This window comes from Falco biarmicus, chromosome 10 (assembly GCF_023638135.1).
Source record: "Falco biarmicus isolate bFalBia1 chromosome 10, bFalBia1.pri, whole genome shotgun sequence".
Lineage (NCBI taxonomy): Eukaryota > Metazoa > Chordata > Aves > Falconiformes > Falconidae > Falco > Falco biarmicus.
Genome location: NC_079297.1, coordinates 2,242,026 through 2,262,068, shown reverse-complemented (window position 1 = coordinate 2,262,068; position 20,043 = coordinate 2,242,026). Strand labels below are relative to the sequence as shown.

Genomic DNA, 20,043 nt, shown 5'->3' with positions numbered 1-20,043 from the left:
GCCAGAGCCAAGCTGCAGCCAGCGCAGCAGGAGATAAGAGCTGCGTGGGGGATGCAGGCTCTGCTGGGCAGGCTGGTCCAGGGAAGTGCCGGCGCCTTGCAAGGGGAGGAGGCAAAGCCACTGAGTCAAAACAAGGACAATGGGACTAGATGCCTCTGTCATCTTAGTGCATATTTAGATCTGCTCCATCATGGGACATCTGGGCCCAAGAGATTCCTGTTCCTGGTCAGCAAACTCAAAACAAGCCTGTGGCTCCCTGATATAACCACTGCTGAGCTGCAGTGCACCACAGCTCACCTTTCAACAGGCTGCAAGCCAACAACCACCAGCCCAGAACTGGGTGGGCCCAAACCCAGTTTGTTGAGAGCACGGTCCTACTGGGAAAGAGCAGCCCTGACCCATGTACCCTTTTTCCCCCAAGACCCGAGTAGGGCGCTCAGCTTTTACTGCCTTGATTATACAGGCAGCAACTTGAGAGGATGGATAGTGCCTTAGGGCAGTCATTTTGGATCTCCTGCTCCATCCCATGAGCTCTCCTTCACTGGTGATGAGCTCTGCCAAGGCTGAGACAAGAGACAGCAGGGCATCAAAAGCCACACTGGTACCAGCTTGACTTGCTAACTGGTGGTGAGGAGATCTAATTAGGACAGGAGACTGAGTCCTGGCCCTGCTTCCAGGATGACATATATATTTTACAGAAACACTGGCTATAACCCGATTTGCAGACACATGATCTTCCTCCTACAGCTACTTTCAAGTCTTTCAGGAAGTCCCTGACCCAGCTGGCCTGCTTGCAGTTTCCCTAGAGAACACCTATCACGGCAAACCCCTCCAGGATGGGAGCAAGGTTGTGCTTAGTTTTCATATGCCAGTTGGCCTTCACCAAGAGGCTGCAGCCTCAAAAATCCTAGGCAGGACTCTCAGGCTCTCGGTGAAGAACTCATCATCACAAGCTCCGACATTTCCGGGTTTTGAGGCACCCACCAGAGGTAAACAGCACTCAGGCTTTGGACTTCACAGAGTTAAACCATGTCTCAGCACTGCCGTGAATATTTGACTTAACTTCTGGGTTTTTTTCCCTGTAGATCTAATTGTGTTTTCCTGTGGCCAGACTCCCTGGGGAATTTGTGGCAATGCAGCAGCCCATGGGAGATCTCCTGACACAAAGCTCCCTGGCCAACAACGGCACACCTAACCATGAGAGCTTGTAGCAAGGCTTTTCCACAGAAGGACCCTGAGTTAGCTGGTACTTGGGAAGAGCCCCTTTCTTCCGTATTGCAGCTTTCAATAGATAAAGGCTTATATGAAAGCTGGAAAGAGATTTTCTACCAAGGCCTGTAGTCACAGAACAAGGGGCAGCGGTTTTAAACAGAAAGAGGGTCAGTTTAGATCAGATATAAGGAAGGAAGTTTTCACGATGAAGGGGGTGAGACGCTGGTTGCCTGGAGAAGTGGATACCCCATCGTTGGGCAACTGCAGTTGGGCCTAGGCAGTGCCAGGAGGCAGCTCAGAGCTTTGGTGACACCACCGAGACCCCAGCGCTGGGCCGCAGGCCCAGGCCCCGACACCTCTGTGTTACCGGGGCGGCCTCAGCACACAAGTGGGAATAAGGTGACATGGTCTTGGGGAGGCCGTAAGCCACAACTAGGCTAAAATTCAGAATTAAATTCATATATAAAGCGTCGCCTGTGGTCAACCAGGGGCTCCCCGCTCCGCTACCCGGCAGCAGGCCAAGCCTCCCGCGGCCTTGCCGGGGCGGGCCGGGTAGGCCGCGCCCCCGGTAGCGTCACGGCGAAGGGCCGGGCCGGGCCGGACCGGAGGGGCCGCGGCGGGGAGCGGGAGGAGGCGCCGAGGAGCCGGGCGATGGTGGGGATCCCGGGCGGCTGCCACTGTAAGAGCCGCGGCGCGGGGGGAGGCGCCGGCCCGCCCGGCGCCGCTCGGCCGGGGGCGAAGGGCCTAGCGGGGCCGGGGCCGGGCGGCGGCGGGGCCGCCTCGGCCTGGCCGGGCCTCTGGCGGCGGGGGGCGGCGCGGCTGGAGGCGGGGAGCGGCGGGCAGCGCTGGGGCCGGCCCCGCCGTCGGGCTCAGCCCCTCGGGGCTGCCCTGCCCTGCGCTGCCGGGGGGAGCAGGGCGGGGGCTGCGCCCGGCGCGGCTCTGCCCGCTGCGCACGTCGGTACGTGAAGGCGAGCGGTGCCCGGGCCGGGTTAGCGTGCTTGGCGTGCCGTGCTTGGCCCGCAGTGTCGGGCGGCCGGGCCGGCAGCGGCCCTGGGCAACCCCGCCTCCCATACCGGCCCCCGACGTGGCCCCCGGCATTTCCCAGCGGTTCCCGGGCGGGCGGGGGCCCGGTGGCCGTGGCCGCGCTGGCAGAGGGGCGGGCAGCAGCGGCGCTATTGGCCACAGCCCCCCGGCTCGCCCCTGGCTTGGCTGGGGACAGCCGGTGGCCTCGGCAGCAGCTGGACCTGTAGGGGTCAGGTGGGCCCCGACCCGGGGTGTCTGGGTGAAGCCTGTCTGGTGCAGCACCCTCTGCTACTCGGGCTGGTGGGTAACCGGAGCCCTGCTGCTGTTGTGCGTTTCTCAGGGCAGGTTTGTTACCGCAGCACTTGCTCTCTGAAAGCGACCGGGTCGGCTGGAGAGAGGGAAGCACAACAAGGAGCAGGGTAGATGGTGAGCCTGTGCCTCTCACCACATTAACCTCCTGATGTTTTCCTCATCCATGCCTCTGCGCACAGTATTTGTTTATCCACAGTTGGGAGTGGATGGAGAGCGTCTCAGCTGAGGTGCCTGCCAGAGCCGCGATGTCCCTCTGTAACGGATGTCCAGAGGGCCGGGCCCCCGGCCGGGCCATTTACACGGGGCTGGATCATGGCCTGGCGGCGGCTGTTGATAAGTCATAGTTCAGTGAAAGGAGAAAAGCAGTTAAAAGCACATCCCAAAGCTCAGAGGAAATGAGGGAATTATAAAATGAAGTGTGATTGCTCATAGGGAAGCAATGTAAAGATAGATGCTGACGCTAATGTGGAAACCACCCTGAAAGCTTCATTCCCGATATGGGGAAGGAATTACCAAGTGATGGAAATTGCAGAGGGTGGGTGAAGACTTTATCGTGCTGCTTAGTGCAAAATGTGTGGAGATGTTCAGGGTGAGGTTCTTATCCCTTAAGGCAATTGCAAATATTAGTCTGTCAAAGCATGCGGACTTAAAAAGGTGGCCCAGGTGGCTGCGGCGGGAGGAGGACACAGCAGTGAGCAAGCCATGGTAACATCCACGGGGGTTTGCAGAACCCTGGTACCTGGTTGATGGGCTCCTAACCTCGCTGCCATAGAGGGCTTTTCATTTTGTCTGCCTTGAAGTAAAGGCCCTACAGAAAGAGCTCGGGTGAGGTCATCTGCTTTAATCTCCCTGTCCAAAAGTCAGCCCTTTGTGCCTGATCTCCTTCCTCTGAGTTCCATCTGCAGTCGCAGGGGAGAAGCAAGCGCTTCTGAGGGTGATTCATCTCATCAGTCTTGGACATCTCTCTTCGGGTGAGTCAAATTACACACTGGAGGTGCCTGAGCTTTTTCATTGACTGCAAGGGGTGTCCAGGACAGCTGACTTAGGCTTTGGCAACAAGGAGTTAGATGAAACAAATCCCACCCAGTGTGTCTGCTCATGGCACAGCTTGATGGTGTATGCAAAGACTGGTGAGATTCCCTGTTCCTCTTAGACTGAGCGCTGGGGGGAGGGACGGGCCTTCGAAATCCTGCTTTAAAATAACAGAAGCTGAGGGAGACAGTGATCTTGTGCCTAAAGCCATAGCTTCACAATGGGTATGTGAAACCAGTTCCTCTCTCAGCTGTGACACTTTCTGCAACCTGGGGCAAGTTGTTTGAATGTTTTTCCGGATCATGACCAGAACATGTAAATGTGTGTATAGTCGCTCAGTTTAGCAATATTAAACCATGTCTGAGATTAGGGTTTTCATCTGGGTCCCGCTGACAGAACCAAGTCAGGAAGTGATCGCACTGACCTTTCACCAGCAGGTACAGCAGGGCAGTAGCCGCTGGCAAGAGAGGGTGACGAGCACCTGGGATGCTTTGGATGACTTGGCGGCAGCTAAAGCATCATTTCTTAGGCACCTTTAATACGCCTGCAGCTCGGCATCCATTGGTGAAGGGCTAATGATAACCCTGGTGAGCCACACAGCTCTTTTACAAGCATAAGCACGTAAATACACCTTATAGCCTTCAGCAGCTTTGTAGATAGAGCAGGTAATGATGTCCTGTTAGTGCCAGTTATTGAACAGGCTGAACGCTGGCACATCACTTAGTTCTTGGGCCTAGTGTCTGCCCAAGAACATTGTTGGATTTTATCTTTGCTCTCAAGAAGGTGAATAACCAGCTGTAGACTCATAATTTTTATAAGCACAAATTATATGCTTTGCCTTGTTTATCAGCCCAGTGATTTTTGCTGTATTATAAATCCAGTTGCTGGCAATGTCAGGAGGTTGCTTGATTTCTTTGGGTATGTATTACAGAGAAATGGTTCAGTGCTCGGTGTGAAACGAGTGATCTGGAAAGAAGGAAGAAATATGGAACTGCTTTGAAACTTTGGGATGTTCCATATTATTTTAAGGCACATACTGACTCTTCTGAGCATGCTTTTCTTACATAGATATTTCCAACGGGGAGATAGATCTTTCAGGGACTTAGTCTTGATTTTCATATACTGTAAAATTAAAGGCTTACAGTGTTTCTCTTCCCTTGCACCAGTGTTCAGAAGCATGAAATAAACTGACTTTTTAAAGCAGTCAGAGAAGAAAAGTTTTTTGATTTTGCGGAGTCTCCTTCACTGGAGACATTCAAAACCCTCCTGCATGTGATTCTGTGCAGCCTGCTCGAGGAGACCTTGCTTTAGCAGGGGGTCGGACTAGATGATCTCCAGAGGTCCCTTCCAACCCCGATTGTTCTGTGATTCTGTGATTTGCACCTTCTCTGGGGATAGAAAAGAGCATGTACTTCAAGTAGAGCTCATGTGGCTGACTCTTAAAAGCAGGACTGGAGTGGAATAGTGAGCTGAGTACACTTTCCGTCAGCCTGAGCTTCCAAGGCTTTGCAGCTATCTCAAGATGTTGCCATGAACCACTGGAGTGGGGAGGAGGACTGCTCAGGTTTACCTTTTGCTGGCAAGAATCAGAGGTGAACTCTTTGATGTCAGAAGGAGGGGGTTGCTGTAAAATTCACAGAGGTGAGAAGTGAATCTGTCTCTCCCCCTCCAATGTAGAAAGTCCTGGAGTCAATGCATCCACCCAGACAGGCAATTTACCTGAAACTCTTCCAGGCCAAAACCCACCATACTGAAGGCACTTGTCCACCCCATGTCTGGAGCAGAAAACTTCTCCTCTGTCCCCATCACCTTCCCATCCTTTCCTGCTGCATCCCACCTGTGTACCCACGGATGTTTGATTCAGCTATGAAAAGTGTCATGGATGTTGTTTTGGCTGTATTTGTGCACTTCAAGTTAATCAACCCTGACCTTAGAGCTCAGTTCAAACATTCTTTACTCTGTTTCATGTTCTTCTAGAGAGAGAAGCCCTAACTTCTACAGGTAGTAACTTATCTGGCAATTGGACCTTGAGGTCAAAGTCTGCACATATGTTTTCCTCAAAGACGTGCTTTGCGGTCTTGGTATAATTTAAAGGATCAGACTATTCAGGCAGGGATTTTGTCCAGTGTAGATTTATGTTGGTATTTAAGATAGTAGTTGATAATAGCCCTCAACCTTGGGTTGCAAGGATATTTTCAGAAGATAAATGGTATGCTGTTGTCTTGACTTTGGGTCTATCAGTGACACTTTGAAGCTTTTTGAAATATTACAGAATTTTTTCATTACAGGTATGATTTTGAATGGAAAGCGTAGCATTAGCCATTTTTTTTCTGTGGATGTCATAAAATAATCGGATGGATGCTTAGTGAGTGCTTGCAGAATTACTGCTGCTTTTCTCCAAGTGGACTTAATAGACACACCGGTTTGTTAGTGTCAATACCAGCTTCTCCCTGAACTACATGCATCCATATTTTTAATCCTCATGATCTCTTGGGAGTTAGTCTGTCACTTCCTAATAGTGCACCTAGTTGCTGTAACAGCAAGTTCCTCCAAATATATCACCTGGGATGCTCCCACTTGGCTTGTGTGTGCATTTTATCATTTCTGACAGGAGGCAACAGGAGGAGGAGAAGGAGCTATAAAAACCTATAGGAAAGAAAACAGGGAGGCTGTACATTGTCGGTGTAGGTGGGAGTAGGCTGGACTGGTGAGGGATGGTTGGGTTGAGCATCACCGACTCTGGTGGGACTGGGCTGGCGGCAGACAGCAGCTGGGCAGTGCTGGGGAGCTGATCCAGGGACCCTGCCTGACTCTTCAGACGCCTTATCAGGACTGGTGAGCACACAAATGCTTAGCTTAATAACTCAGTACATCCCAGCTATCTTTTGTATCTGTTAGCCAACAAATACTTGCTTTATACTTTTAAGTTGTGCATCCTGCCTGCGGAGTCTCTGCGTCTGACTGGAGGTGCTTGAGCAAACGGAGGTGGAAAAGCAGCTGTAGTGTGGGGTACATCTGTATGGTCACACATGGTCCTGGGCAGACAAACACTTGTGGTTTTCTTGCTTGGAGCACCATCAGCTTTCTTTTCTTTTGTGAGTATTGTGGTACACAATATGTTGTGGCTCTGTTCTTAGGAGCAAATATTTCAGTTGGTCTTAGTTAAGCAGAAACTTTTTAACACTTTTTTAAAGGTTGGGGATGTCAGCCTGCGGCATTTCCAGGTGCCAATGAGATTAATTTGCTTATTTTAGGTGATGGCACATAATTGCATGTGCAGGGGCGGTACTGTAGTCAGGATGTTAAAACACGAAGAAGTCAAATGGCTCCCATGTTCCTCCCCCGCTGTGCAAGCTCTTTTGCATTAAAACACCCCATCTAGCTGATCTGCAGGCAGGAGTCTTCCCTCCTCCTCACTGATTAGGTTTGGTGGGGGCAAGAAGCCACTGATAAATTGTGACTGTAAAGGGCTGAACTTTGAGGGGAGATGAAAAAAACCTTTGAAACATTTGCCGGCCTGGCAGCGCGTACGTGGGTCAGTAATGGGGTTTATCTTCTGACATCATTAGGATCTCTGACATTTCTAGCTTAGAAACAATAACTCGCCTTATCCGTCGTCATGTTTTTCTAATTAAAGACAAAGCTTGGTAAATATTTTTTAAATGATTGAATTTCCCAAGTATGGAAAACACATGTCGAGAATCAGGCTGGCTGCATCCAATGCGCCTTTTCCCATAGCGTCCCTTGGAGCATGCGAGTGCAGATACAGATTTAGAGCTGTGGGTGACAGGTTTATCTGGGATGATTGGCAAGGATTTATAAACCAGGAGGGGATTTAGTTTGCTCTCTCTCCCTCCTCTTCCCCCTTCTCTGCCCCCCACTCCCCAACCCCCGTCTCAGAAATAGGAAATTGGGATCACATTAAACCCTAATTGGTTTGGCTCCAGTGCTAGTTCAGTGGCTGCCAAATAGTTAATTTATTGCGTGAGAGTTTGGCCATGTGTTGAGAGGCAAATTTGCTTGAAGCAAGGGATCTTTGTAAACTGTACATCCATTCCCGTGCCAGGTCCTGTTTACAGCGGCACCAGAGCGGGGTGCAGGAGGTGCTTTCCATACCCGTCCCAGCAGGACAGCGAGGGGGGACCCTGCCGCGGGGCTGCCGTTCTGCCTTCCTTGCTCCCCAGCCGGAACGCTTTCAGGAATAATTGCCTAAAAGGGCTTAAAGTGGTTTTAGCTGGACTTGGCGATCGACGTTTGGAAACTGCCAGCTAGATAAGATGTAGGAGACTCTCAAGAGAATAAATGCATCTGTTTGGGAGGTAACAGCAGGCCTGGGCTGTCACCACAGAGCGGGCCCAGGTGGGGAGTCCCTGGGGTGGCAAGATGGCTTTTTCTGGATGACGTGAGGAGGGGCAAAAGGGAAGCAGGCATATCTGGCTGGCTTCCCGGGGCCCCACAGAAGCCCTCCTTGTTCCTGCCGGGGCCGGTGGCTGTCAGACATCCCGGATTTGTCGTTCCTTGCTGTTGGACCTGAGGCATCTAGTTGTGTTTGCCTCCTGTGAAGTCTTCTGGAAGCTGGGCTCCAGCTGAAGAGCTCGCCTGGGCTTGAAGGACAGCACAGCCTTCACTTAGGCCACTGCCATCACTGCGTTCGCTGGCACTTGAAAGGGAGTTACTTGAATTAAAGAGGATGCTGCAGCCAAAGTTAGGGACTCTCACTGCTAGTGGGGCTCTGGTTTTGGAGTATGATTTGAAAGAGGCTGTGTAAGGAATAAATCCACGGCTGTGGCATTTTCTTTCATTTCTTGCTGAGTTAAATAACAAACTTGGTGTAAGGGAGCTGCTTCCAGCTCTGAGGCAACAGAATTATTACCACCGTGCTCAGCGGTGCCCTTTCCTGTGTCAGCTGCTATTTCCATTGTGAACTTGATACCTGAAGGCTCAATATTGTGACCCTTTAATTTTCAGCTGCTAAAACGTACCATGCGAGTTGGCTAAAAGGGAAGAGCTCAGAGGGGAATTTGAAGTAGTTATGCTGTGGGAGCAGTGTGCTTCTTTGGGTATTTCTTAAGTGCTGAGTGTTTAGGAGAAATTGATAGGTAGTAGCAATGCACACTTAGCAATACTTTTCCTTCTGTAGCTCTTGCTTCCTGGGATGTAATAAAATCCATTTAAGTTCTATTTATGATCTAAGGCCCAATGTAGTAATAGTTTTATTTGGATAATTGTGGCTGTTCTACCAATAATCAGAATACTGAACACTTCCAGGCATACTCAAAACCCAGGCTGTGTATTTAGAAGGGCACAGGGTTGTCACAGCCAAATGTTAGCCAGTTTTTCTGAGGAGTTGGAGAGACATCAGTTCAACAAAAAAAAACCTGTATCAAGCTGAGCCGTATTGTAGAAAGGCAGCTCCTGCCTGTGGCTGCTGCACTGGGGCAGTGCTGCCCTGGACTTGCCAGCAAGAGCATGGAGGTGCTAGCAGTTCCAGGCAGATCAAAGGGAGACAAATCAGACAGGTATTGGAAGCAAAACGCCATAGTTTGTTTTGAAGAGCATCTTCTCATCCCGAGGTCTGAAAGCAGGTTAAACATTCATCAGGGAGCCACTCCCCACTTTTGTATCTCCTGCCTAGTTTGAAATGCAGCCATTTCTGGGATGAGGTACTGTAATTACTTTAAAGTACATCATACTTCCACCACTTTTGGCAGGAAGGAAGGAGGAATACTGTGCTCCATCGCCAGACAAAACAGAAATCAACAATTGGGATTTTTCTCAAAGAGCGGATCTATCTTCTATGCCATTAAATCTGAGTTGGATGGAAGCCTTGTGCCCATTTTGCTTCCGCGATGTGAGCATGGCATTCTGCAGCACACAGCCCATGTTCACGTGAAGATTTAAAGCAGCAAATTCTAGCCAGAAATTCTTTCTAGCGCTTTGCTTTCCTTCTGCTGTTTGCTTCCCTCTTCGCACTACAGATGCTGATGGATCACCTTCCCATGGTGAGTAACGATACACTCTGTACTTTATGTTGTGCTGAGAAACTCTGTTGACTTCAGGAATGTTCTTTCAGTGATGCATTTCCACTCCTAAACTATCACAGATCAGGAGGCACTGAAAAACCTTCAAGCCTAGCTTGAGATCACTTGTGTCAGCCTAGACACCTGCCCGCTCTTTGAGGCTGGGCATGTACTTGAGTGTGTTTCAGTGCTTGCGCCATGGTTGCGTGCATGTACGAGCTGATGCATCCAGGTTTCTAGCTTTCTGAGCCTTCCCTACTCCCTTCTCATCCCCCTTCATAGATGGAAGTTGTATTAAACTTGATATCCTTATCACAGAGCCATCTGCTTCCCGGGACCAGTTTTTTTCTGCCAGGAGATCTGCTTAGAGATGGAGAGAAAAGGCAGCAATCTTGAGGATGGTTTCCAGAAAAAAAAATACGGCAAATCTTTGGCAACCATGAAGCAAACTGGTTTAGCAGATCTGGGAGAGCATCTCCAGGACCTTTGCAGAGCTGAAATGGTTCAGGGCTGTGGTATCGATAATCACAGAGGCAGGAATAGATCCTTAACCTAGTCTCTGCTGTCATCTATACATCCACTTCTGTAGCCAAGCCACCCCTCACCTATAAAGTTGTATGCAGAAAGGAGAGGCCAGAATTTAGACACAGGCAGGGACTTGTTCACAGAGATTGTAAATCTGACTGGGGTATCAGGGACTGCAAATCAGTGTCACACAAAATTGAATTTTTGGCGGATCACCTGCATCCATTTACTACTCCTAAACCAACTCCAAGAGTTTGAGAGTTTTACTCCTCTGCTGCAAAATGCCTGACTCCAGATTACTTCCTTTAGTCCACCCGAGTCTCCACATTTCAGAATACACTGGTTGGTGCCTTTCTCCCCTCGCAGAGGGTGATTTTTTCTGTGAAAGTGTGATCTTCCCTCTGTATCTAGGTTAGTGGGTTTGCATGGCAAGGTTTTGGTAGCAGGGGGGCTACAGGGGTGGCTTCTGTGAGAAAATGCCAGAAGCTTCCCCCATGTCTGATGGAGCCCATGCCAGCTAGCTTCAAGATGGACCTGCCACTGGCCAAGGCTGAGCCCATCGGGGCAGTGGTAGTGCCTCTGTGACAGCATATTAAGCAGGGGGGGAAAAAATATCTGTGCCAGTGGGAGAGAGGAATGAAGCTGTGTGAGAGCAAGAGCCCTGCAGACCCCCAGGTCAGTGCAGAAGGAGGCAGGAGGTTCTCCAGGCGCCGGACAGAGATTCCCTGGCAGCCCGTGGTGAAGACCACGGTGAGGCAGGCTGTGCCCCTCGGCCCGTGGAGGCCCACGGTGGAGCAGATCTCCACCTGCAGCCCAGGGAGGACCCCACGCCAGAGCAGGGGACGAGTGTGAGGAGGAAGGAGCAGCAGAGACAGCGTGTGATGAACTGACCGCAACCCCCATTCCCTGTCCCCTGTGCTGCTTGGGGGAAGGAGGGAGAGAAATTGGAGGTGACGTTAAGCCTGGGAAGAAGGTATGGGTGGGAGGAAGGTGTTTTTCTGATTTGAATGGTAATAAATTAAATTAATTTCCCCAAGTTGAGTCTGTTTTGCCCATGACAGTAATTGCAGAGTGATCTCCCTGTCCTTATCTCCACCCACAAGCCTTTTGTTGTATTTTCTCTCCCCTGTCTGGTTGAGGAGGGGAGTGATAGAGCGGTTTTGGTGGGCATCTGGCATCCAGCCAGGGTCAAACCACTACAATCTAGGTATGCTGAGTACCTAGAAGTTAATTTGATGGAATCTTGGGAAGAATCTTGGACAGCAGCAGATACCCCTCTTTTGGAAAGCTTGTGGATGGGGACCTTGCAAAAGGAGTGTTTGGGGTGACCTGCACCCTCTTTGATTTTAGCATTGCCATCCCTGCCGCCCATATCTAAAAGCACCTGCTTGGCCTGATTCTGCACTGTGGTACTCCAGAAATGTTCACATGCTCTTGTCTGTCCTTTTTCTTCTTGAATATACTTGTCTCATTGAACAAATCGTTTCTTTTTCCCTGTGTAGTATTGATTTTAGCAAGAGGAAAAAAACCAACCTTTGTGCATGTGAATGGGTAAACAACTATTAGAGTACACAAACTGTTGAGCAGGTAATTTTTTAGATGTTTCTTGACTTGACTGCTGCCAGTTTTATTTAAATGTTAACATCTTCAGTCACTGCAGCTACTGTGTTCATCAGGTTTTATTTCCCATTTAATAATTACAGCAGTTTCCCTTGAGCCCTATACCTCTAATTAAGAAAGTTAAGTTTGAGATAAAGTTAATGGGATGAAATTTGTAAGACTTTTATGGTAAAATATGCTCATAAAAATAACAGTTGTAGACTCGGTCACTACTCCTGAATGTAGTTTACCACATCTCCTTGATCTTCTATCAGTGCTGATGACTTTTCTGATGATTTACGGATAGTTGAGCATCAGAGACCAGGATCTCGTCCATGCAGAAGTTCTTGCCTTTAGTCTCGCAGATACCATACAGGATGGTTGGTTGGATATAGGATCTCCACTTTCCCTTTTGCATGTGTCAGTAAGGATTGCCTCAGTTCCCACCAGCACTGCACTGTTACTGTGCTGCTCTTAGTGGTGTAAGGTGGCCCAGGAAGCCCTGCAGAACGTGGCAGCACCACATGGGACGGATTCTGCTTCAAGTGGACTGTGGACAGATGTGACCTAGCTGCTGTCCAGGCTCTTGCAGCCCTGTTCAGTGAAAGCCTGTTGTTATTTCGCTCCCGTGAGTGAGCCCTGTTAGGAACAGCCACCAGAGGGGCATTTCCCTATGCTGTGCTGCTGGGTGCAGCAGTACTTTGGTACCTCCCCAAATGCACCCACCACCCCTCTCTGCCCTGCACAAAGCCTCCCTCGGCACAATTTTGCAGCAAGCTGGGTTTTCTGCTCCTTTATGCAGGATTTGTGCAGTCATTGCTGGTCTTCGCAGTCTGAAGGCCAGGGAGGTTCCACTTCTGCTGATAGTAGCCCCAAAGAAAAGCTAAAAAAGAACCACCCTAGATGGGATGAGAAGCGGTGGCATGCGCAGGCTTGTTCAGGTGACCAGGCACGGTAGCCCTCTCTCTGCTGACTCTGCTTCTCCAGCATGGGCTGAGTCTGTAGATCAGCAGAACAACCGAGGCGAGGATGAGCCAGTGGACAGATCTGCCTGTGTACATGCAACATGCCAGGAATTTAAATCTGTCACCGATGGTGCTGTCCAAATGGCTGCGCTTCTCCGAGCAGCAGCTCCGTGAATGGAGATGTACCTCTTCGCACCTGTTTTATAACACAGAAGCAAAATATTCGGAGCATCCAAATAGTTTATACCCCGACAAACAAATTCTGGCAGTGGGAGCGTGAGTTTCCATCTCATTAAGCTGTTGGCAAAGCTCTGGTAATTCCAGTCACTGATACAGCGCAGGAATTATCCCTCAACATGACTGGTTGTGTCAGGTCAGAGCATCACTGTTTTTTCTCAGAAGCTGCGTGTTTGTACTTGAGGGTAAAAGAAAGTGTTGAAATGTCAATTCATTGGGTTCTTCTCTGGTGCTGGAGCAAGTTCTCATGAGGTCAGAAAACAAGTGCCTGAGGATTTCTGTACAGTGAGCATAAAGTGGGTTTCTGCACCTAAGTTTTAATGAGGAATTGTTTTCAAATCTGATTTTTTTTAATGCAAAACCTGGTACTGACTGGCAGAGGCTAGAAAGTTCAGCTGGGAGGTCACTAGCTCAACTGCAGCCCGAGTTGGCTTTGACAGAGTTCCTGCCACCTCTCAGTTTGTTGGTCTGTATGAAATCAGCGGGTGGTTTTGGTCCACTTTCTCGTGGCCAGGTCGGCTGTACCACTGTCAGTCCCATTTTTGGCGTGCAGGAGGCGTGCTGTGAGTTGGAGAGATGGAGTTGGGTGAGCTAGAGATCGTGGTGTCCTCTGGCTCCTCTGGCAGGCAGAGGATGAGGCATTTCGTTGAAGGGGTGGCAGGCAGATGTCAATAAGCATGGGAAATTTGCCTCCAGTGCTGTTAGAGATTTTACGGTGTCTTGCAAACAAGAAGGAGCAGTTTGCTGTCCCTGACTCATGTTACATTACACAGCTTGAGAGAGTCACATACAAAATTAATTTTAGAGGTCCGTCGTCCTGTCCCAGAGACTTAAGGAATATTTTAATAGAGCTTTTATAAAATTTATTTGTTTGATCAAAGGTCCTTAATTTCATCATTAAATCAGGATTATCTCTCTGGGATTATGTGTTCTGCATGCGTCAAGAAGACAGCCACACTCCATTTGTGTAGTAAACTTCGCCTGCCTGCGGAGATGGACTGTGAAAAGGCCAAGGCAAGGGGGAGGCTGGGTACCCAAGAGACACAGGGATGCAGGTGTTTGTAAACAGGACCCAAGAGCGAAGGAATTATCCCTCAACATGACTGGTTGTGTCAGGTCAGAGCATCACTCTTTTTTCCTCAGCAAGAGGACCCAAAGAGGAGCTTTTATAAATGTCGGTTTGGTTGGACTTGACTCTTGAACACATGGAAGAATTTTAGTGGGCTGCACCTTCAGCACTTCTTATCATTCCAACATCTCGTCTCTGAGACTCCTTCTGGCATTTAGCAGCCTCTGTCGTTAGTGCGAACCTTAGGGGGTGAGTTTGCAGCTTTTCCATATCCCCAAACAAGCAGGCAGGAAAACCTTTTAATTTGCAGAAGGATCTTCTGTAGTTAATACAAGTTGACCCTGCAGCGTTTCTTGAACTAATTCCTGTCAGTTTGGCCTTGCAAGATCTAATTTTTGCCCTCAAATTATCTCCTTCAAAAAGTTTATTACATCTCAGGGATTTTTTCCCCTATATGACTATGATTCTGAATTAGGTTCAGGTCATCTAAAAGTCACTGCTAAGTAGCAGGTAGCTTCTTTGACTGATGCTGTAGTGTCCAGACATTTGGAGCCTATCGGGAAGTGGTTTTGTTTGGGGTTTTTTAAGTGCACCGTCTGTCTCTACAGTTTGTAGTGGCATAGTTGCATATTCTTGTGTTCCCAATATAAATATTGTCATCACTGAGCAAGGACTTGCAGGAAAATGCTGAAAAGAAATGCTGAAGCAGCACTGCTAATCAGGTAGATGTATTACGCTGCTGTTTAGTTGTGAGAAGAATGAACTCTTGGACTAGAAGCCTGCTCAGACTGCAGTATTATTACCTTGAAGAGAGGTGTTACTTGAAATGGCTGCTGAAAAAATCCCCCCTGGAAATGTTTTTCTCTTGCTCTGCTCATAATGATGTTCCCTAAAGGTTATATATTTGTCATCTATTCTTCTAGATCTGCAGGGAAGTAAAATTCAAAGTACTTATGCTATGGCTTGAAGCATCAGGTCAGACATGAGCAGCTTGGAGCATGCGTGGTCTTACCTTTCCCTACACGGAGCAGGGCGTGCTGTGAGCCTGGCTGCCTGGGACACACCGCGGTGCTGGGCTCGGCTGCAGGGATACTGGGGGAGCTGCAGCACGCTGGGCTGCATCCCCTTGGCAGCCCTGGTTGGGTCGGTGCAACCCCGAGCTGTTGTGCAAGGGGTGCAACTGGTTGTAAGCATACGATCGTTGGGGCGCCCAATGGTGGTCTGCAGCTCTGAGTAGGAGGGGTGGTGTATCTGTCGCTCATCTCTCCCACTCCTTCAGGGATTTTTTTGGTGGCCAGTCAGTGGAAAGCTGACCATGGTCATTAACTGAACATAAACAAGTCATGCTGAACTCAAAACTCAGCCTGCAGCATTTCAAGTTACTTGGGCTCAAAGCAGTCAGGTTATTAACCACAAACGCGGCGTTTATAATCCAAATACTGGTACAGCTTAAGTAGGGCAGGAGCCGGTGTAACTCTAATCTCCCCCTGCAACGCGGGGCAGGGCTGTGGTGGGCCAGGTGTTTGCCTTTAACTGCAGCTGTTCCATCTGCAGAACCAGGTGGGGACGTTCAGGACCGTCAGCAAAACACAGCTGGGGAGAGTTAGGAGCAGCCCCGCAGCGTGCTATTTCACCTGGGCAGAGCACACCCTGAAGCAGAACCGTCTGCAATAAACACGGCTTCACCTCAGCGATGGTTCTGGGTAGGATTAATGAAATGAAGAGGAAGTAAGTGTATGCTCGAGCTGGTTTATTATTTTTTTTTCTCAGTAGCAGCACAGCCAAATGGAATCAGCTATTTCCAGAATGCTGCCTTTTAACCACCTGTGCCATCAAATCCAGCCCCACCTTGGAGAAGCTTTTTTGATGAGTATCTCTCTTTCATCTCCTACTCCAGGTTTTTATTATTGTTTTTTAAATTAAGGTGTTTCTTTCTTGCTCTTTCCCCTGAGTTGTTTTTTTTTAAGAACTCTTGGTGTAGAAAATAAAGGGTTTGACAGCTGTTGAAGCTTCAGGTTTAGTAGACCCGAGTTTTAGATTGAAGGTAATTTTTGGCCTCTTCCTTATTCCCCTGTGTGCACGTTAATCAACTTCAGCACACAGACCTTTGGCTATTGCTGGCTCTTGAGAATTGTCCGAACATGTATGTCCTGTGCATGGGGTGGAAGACCTCTGACTTCTTTGATGTGATGCTCTCACCAAATGCTTTTTTCAGTCTATTGAAAAATCTTCGCTTTGAACTGTCCTGAGTGTTTTCCAGTATATTACTTACCAGGTTTGTGGGAACAGGAGAGGCCGGGGGTGCATGAAGCAGAGCAGGGTGCTGAGCACTCGCTCTGCTCACTCCACTGCTGCAGGGAGCTTGCTAGGGGGACCACAAAGCACAGATGGATCCCCCTTTCTCCTATGGAGAAATGATAAGGGATCTGATGGCTTCCATCCCCTTGCGTAAGGACAGTGTTACCTGGATGTAAAATGCTTGGATCCAGGGCAGGCAGCTCCTCAGTAATGGTGTGTTTCCTCCTAAGCACTTTGGATGGAAAAAAAAGTTTTGGGAGCTTTGCATGACTTTCTCCTCCCCATCTCTCGGACCCCACTGGGAATTTCGTTATTAGTGCTGCTGGGTTGATATGGAAAGAGCTGGAATGCCCAGGGGATGAGTGGAGATGTGCACCTCTGGGTGAGGTGGGTCACCTAAAATCTGTGCGGGGGGGCAGCTGTGGCTCAAAGTATTGGGTACAGATGTGGTGGGGTTGGAGGGAGCTGATGCCTCCAGCAATTACTGGCTTCCTCTTTAGCTGGGTTGGTCTGAAACTTCTGCATGTTAAATCCTGGGAGTTTTTAAGGGTGGGTAGGTTGTGTGCTTCACCAGCCTGGTTTTCTTCAGCTGTTTGTCGAAGGAGAAGGTAGCTGTATTTTTTTGAGACTTAATTTTCTGTACCTGTTGTGTTTTGTTGAATGAGTTTGTTTTAGAAGTATGTTCTGATTGAAACAGTCTTCTGTTGGAAAATGTCCATTTTCAAGACAGAAATTTTCCCTGGGTCCAATATGTGCTCAGGAGATCCGAAACTACCCTAGGCACTCTGTAATTGTATTTACTAAACTGTACAACATGGCCTAAATAAATATTTACTGATTTGAATATAGTTCTTTGGCATCCTGGTAGAGTGCTAGCTGCTTGACCTTTGGCTGATGTCTCCTCGTTTTGTGTAATTTTTGAAAGAGGGTTGCTTTTTTTGTTTGGTTTTGGATTTTTTCAATAACCATATGGAAGACGATGGTTTTAAGACCGGGTTTCACAGGATGGGGCTGTTTCTGCCCAGGTTTCCTGCTTGCTGAAGGCAATAAATGGTGTCCTCAGCTTGAGATTTAGCATTTGAAGTTTTACTCTTGAAAACATGGCTTTTATGCAGGGGGAAGTTGCTGTGAAATTGGGGTGAGAATTTGCAGCATACCAGCTGCTGTACTAACGCGGTCTGCAGAGATGTGCAGGGTGCTGGAGTGTCGTTGTGCAGAGCAGCTTTCTGCACTTCCCTTTCAGGAAGGCTTCGAGGTGGAACTGCTGCCAGAGGTCTGTTCTGCAGCTGGCATGGCCCTGCTTCGGGGTTAGAGCAAGCTGCTGCTACCTGCACTTTCTGGTTGTGGGCTGTGGCTTCGCTGTCCTTCAAACCTCTCTGATGCTGGTGACTCTAGAGAGGAGGAGGCTTGACCTGGGGTTGAGCTCAGGGGGGAGGATGGATCCTGGCAGGTCCTGGTGGATCCAGAGGCACCACCAGACACCACTATGGTACCATGTCTGCGCTTGTGGGGAGGAGAGGGGCCACCTGGTGTGACTGTAGGCCGAGCTTGGCTGCTGACCCTTGGAGGAACAGTGTAATGGGAATGACAAGAGACTTGGACCAGACGAGAAAAATTCATGTTAGTGCCTGAATATAGTTTTTTGTCCTCTTGAAATTCTTCTGTTGCTTTGAAGTGTGAATCCCAGATGCTACAAAAGTATTTTTCCAGAAATGGCTATGCTGTCTTGCTGTGTATTTTCCACCAAATTGCTGAATTACTGTTTTCCTTCTGGCCTTCAATTTTTTCATAGCTTTATCTTTTTGTCTGGATGTTTTACATGGCTAAAACTCATTCCTGTCTAGCATACCAATCTGAGAACTCCCATGTGAGGCAGCGTCCCCACCGAGCTATCGCATAGGACAGGAATGCTGGCTTTTTTTCCTGGAAACTTGTAAACATGAACTTCCTGTTGACACAAGCTGTAAATCTGCAAATAGGCTCTGCTTCCAAAAGAAGATGAAGGTAATAAAATTTCAGGTCCTCATTCACTGCGCCTGGTCCTCCTTGAGCTGCATCCAAGCACCCCTGAGGCAGTGGAAACACAGACACACAGGAGGAACCATGCTGCTTCCTCTGCACCTCTGGAAATGAGTCTTCCCCTTTATTTTTTCCCCTCTTTTTTTAGGCACCCAAATACAGATGCAATCCTAATAGAAGACAGTTGGAGAATCTCAAAACCCAAATGTCTCTAAAATCATGCTTCATTGCTTGTTTGCTCCTTTTGTTCTCCCTGCCTCTCCCACCACAGAGCTGATCTTCACTTTCAGGGACTTAACACTATCCTACATTCAAACCAGGCATTTTTTGATAATGAGCTGCCGAAATTCTGGCAGCTATTGGAAGACTTTGCATGTTACCACCCGTGTCACTCAATCTAGCTGTTATTTCTGCCTCACAGAGGAGACCTGGTGGGATGCATAACCCACACTAGTTGTTGGTTTTCCCATTCTACACTTAATGCTTCACTCTTCTGCATGTCACGCAGCAGCAGCTCGCAAGGCTCGTCACGTGTGGGGCTGGGGGCTCCCAGCAGCAGCCGGCTGCTCTCTCTGCCTTGTAACGCCAGTGCAACATGAACTGTGGGTGGGAAGCAGTGTGCTTTACTTCCTTCTCCTAGCACCGAGGGAGAGTGCCCACAGCTCACCAGGAGAAGCGGCAGCAGCGTGTGGGGAATGGCTGTGTGGTTCCCCATGCGGTGTGTTTTTTGGAGGCTGATGTATGCTTTGTTTCTGGGTAGGTTGCAGATACCCGGGCAGGTGGCTGAGCTTGGCAGATGCCGTGGGCTTATCATGGTTGAGCATGACCGTGCTGATCTTCAGGATCAGCTGTTGGGGATGCTGGGGCTTCTCTGTGTTGTCGGGGAAGGGATGGAAGTAGGTGAGGGGCTGGGAGATGGTGGAAGCAGAAATTAGGTGAGAAAAGAGATTAAAAGCCTGGTAGTGGAAAGGGAAAAAGGGTTTTGAAAGAAGAAGTGGTTACAGGACATGGAAATGAGGAGCAACAGGCAGAATAAAAGGAAGATCTGATGGAGGCTGAACTCTCTCAATAAGCATCCCATTAATTAATACTTTCTCATGCAGCAGCACCAGGGTGTGGATGAAATCCAGCCCTTCTCAGCCTGACCTCTGCGCTCTCCTCGCTCACTGCCATGCTGGTTTCTCCTTGGCTTCCTGCCCTAAGCGAAACCGCAACCTTTCCGACTTCTCCGGGCAGAATGAAAGGCACATGGCAGTGGTGTAAGAGGAGCCTCTCGCAGTCGTCTGCGCTTGGGTGGGCGTGCTGGTTCTTTCGTAAACTAATAGCTCCCAGCAGTGCTACTAAATCAGACTTGGTGGAGCCGGGAGCAGAGAGTTGGAATGCCGGGCCAGGCGCAAAGGGCTGCGCTGGGTTGTTTCTGATTTTTTTTTTTTTTTTTTTTTTCTTTCCCCAAACCCACCATTTGTTAGGTCCAAAGGCCCAACTGACAGCAGGAGAGGGAGCTAGCAAGGATGGGCTTTGCAAAAAATAATGTTTAAAAAAGTAAAAATACACACCACACACCCCCCATAAAACCTGCTTAAAACATAACTTTTTGTTGTTGTTTGGTGAGGCTGGAAGGGAGGGAACCCTCTTCAGTGCTAAACCTGCAAAGCCGACAAACTGGGATGCTACTGAAAAGCCTTCCGTAAAATCCTGAACTGGTGGCTTTATGGGACAGAATGAACAAAAC

General features: G+C 49.0%; 1 protein-coding gene across 4 annotated transcripts in view; it reads left to right on the top strand.

The window, feature by feature from the left end:
• Nucleotides 1–1,791: 1,791 nt before the first annotated feature.
• Nucleotides 1,792–20,043, top strand: part of CBFA2T2 (CBFA2/RUNX1 partner transcriptional co-repressor 2) — a 66,105-nt gene continuing 47,853 nt past the window's right edge. For 2 of the 4 annotated variants that reach the window (XM_056353842.1, XM_056353841.1), the window contains exon 1: nt 1,792–1,891. In XM_056353842.1, coding sequence (XP_056209817.1) covers nt 1,864–1,891 — 28 coding nt within the window. In that variant the 5' untranslated portion in view covers nt 1,792–1,863. Of the gene's footprint in view, nt 1,892–2,362; nt 2,536–9,562; nt 9,582–20,043 lie in introns of those variants that run through there. The other 2 variants (XM_056353844.1, XM_056353845.1) reach the window with 2 other exon arrangements.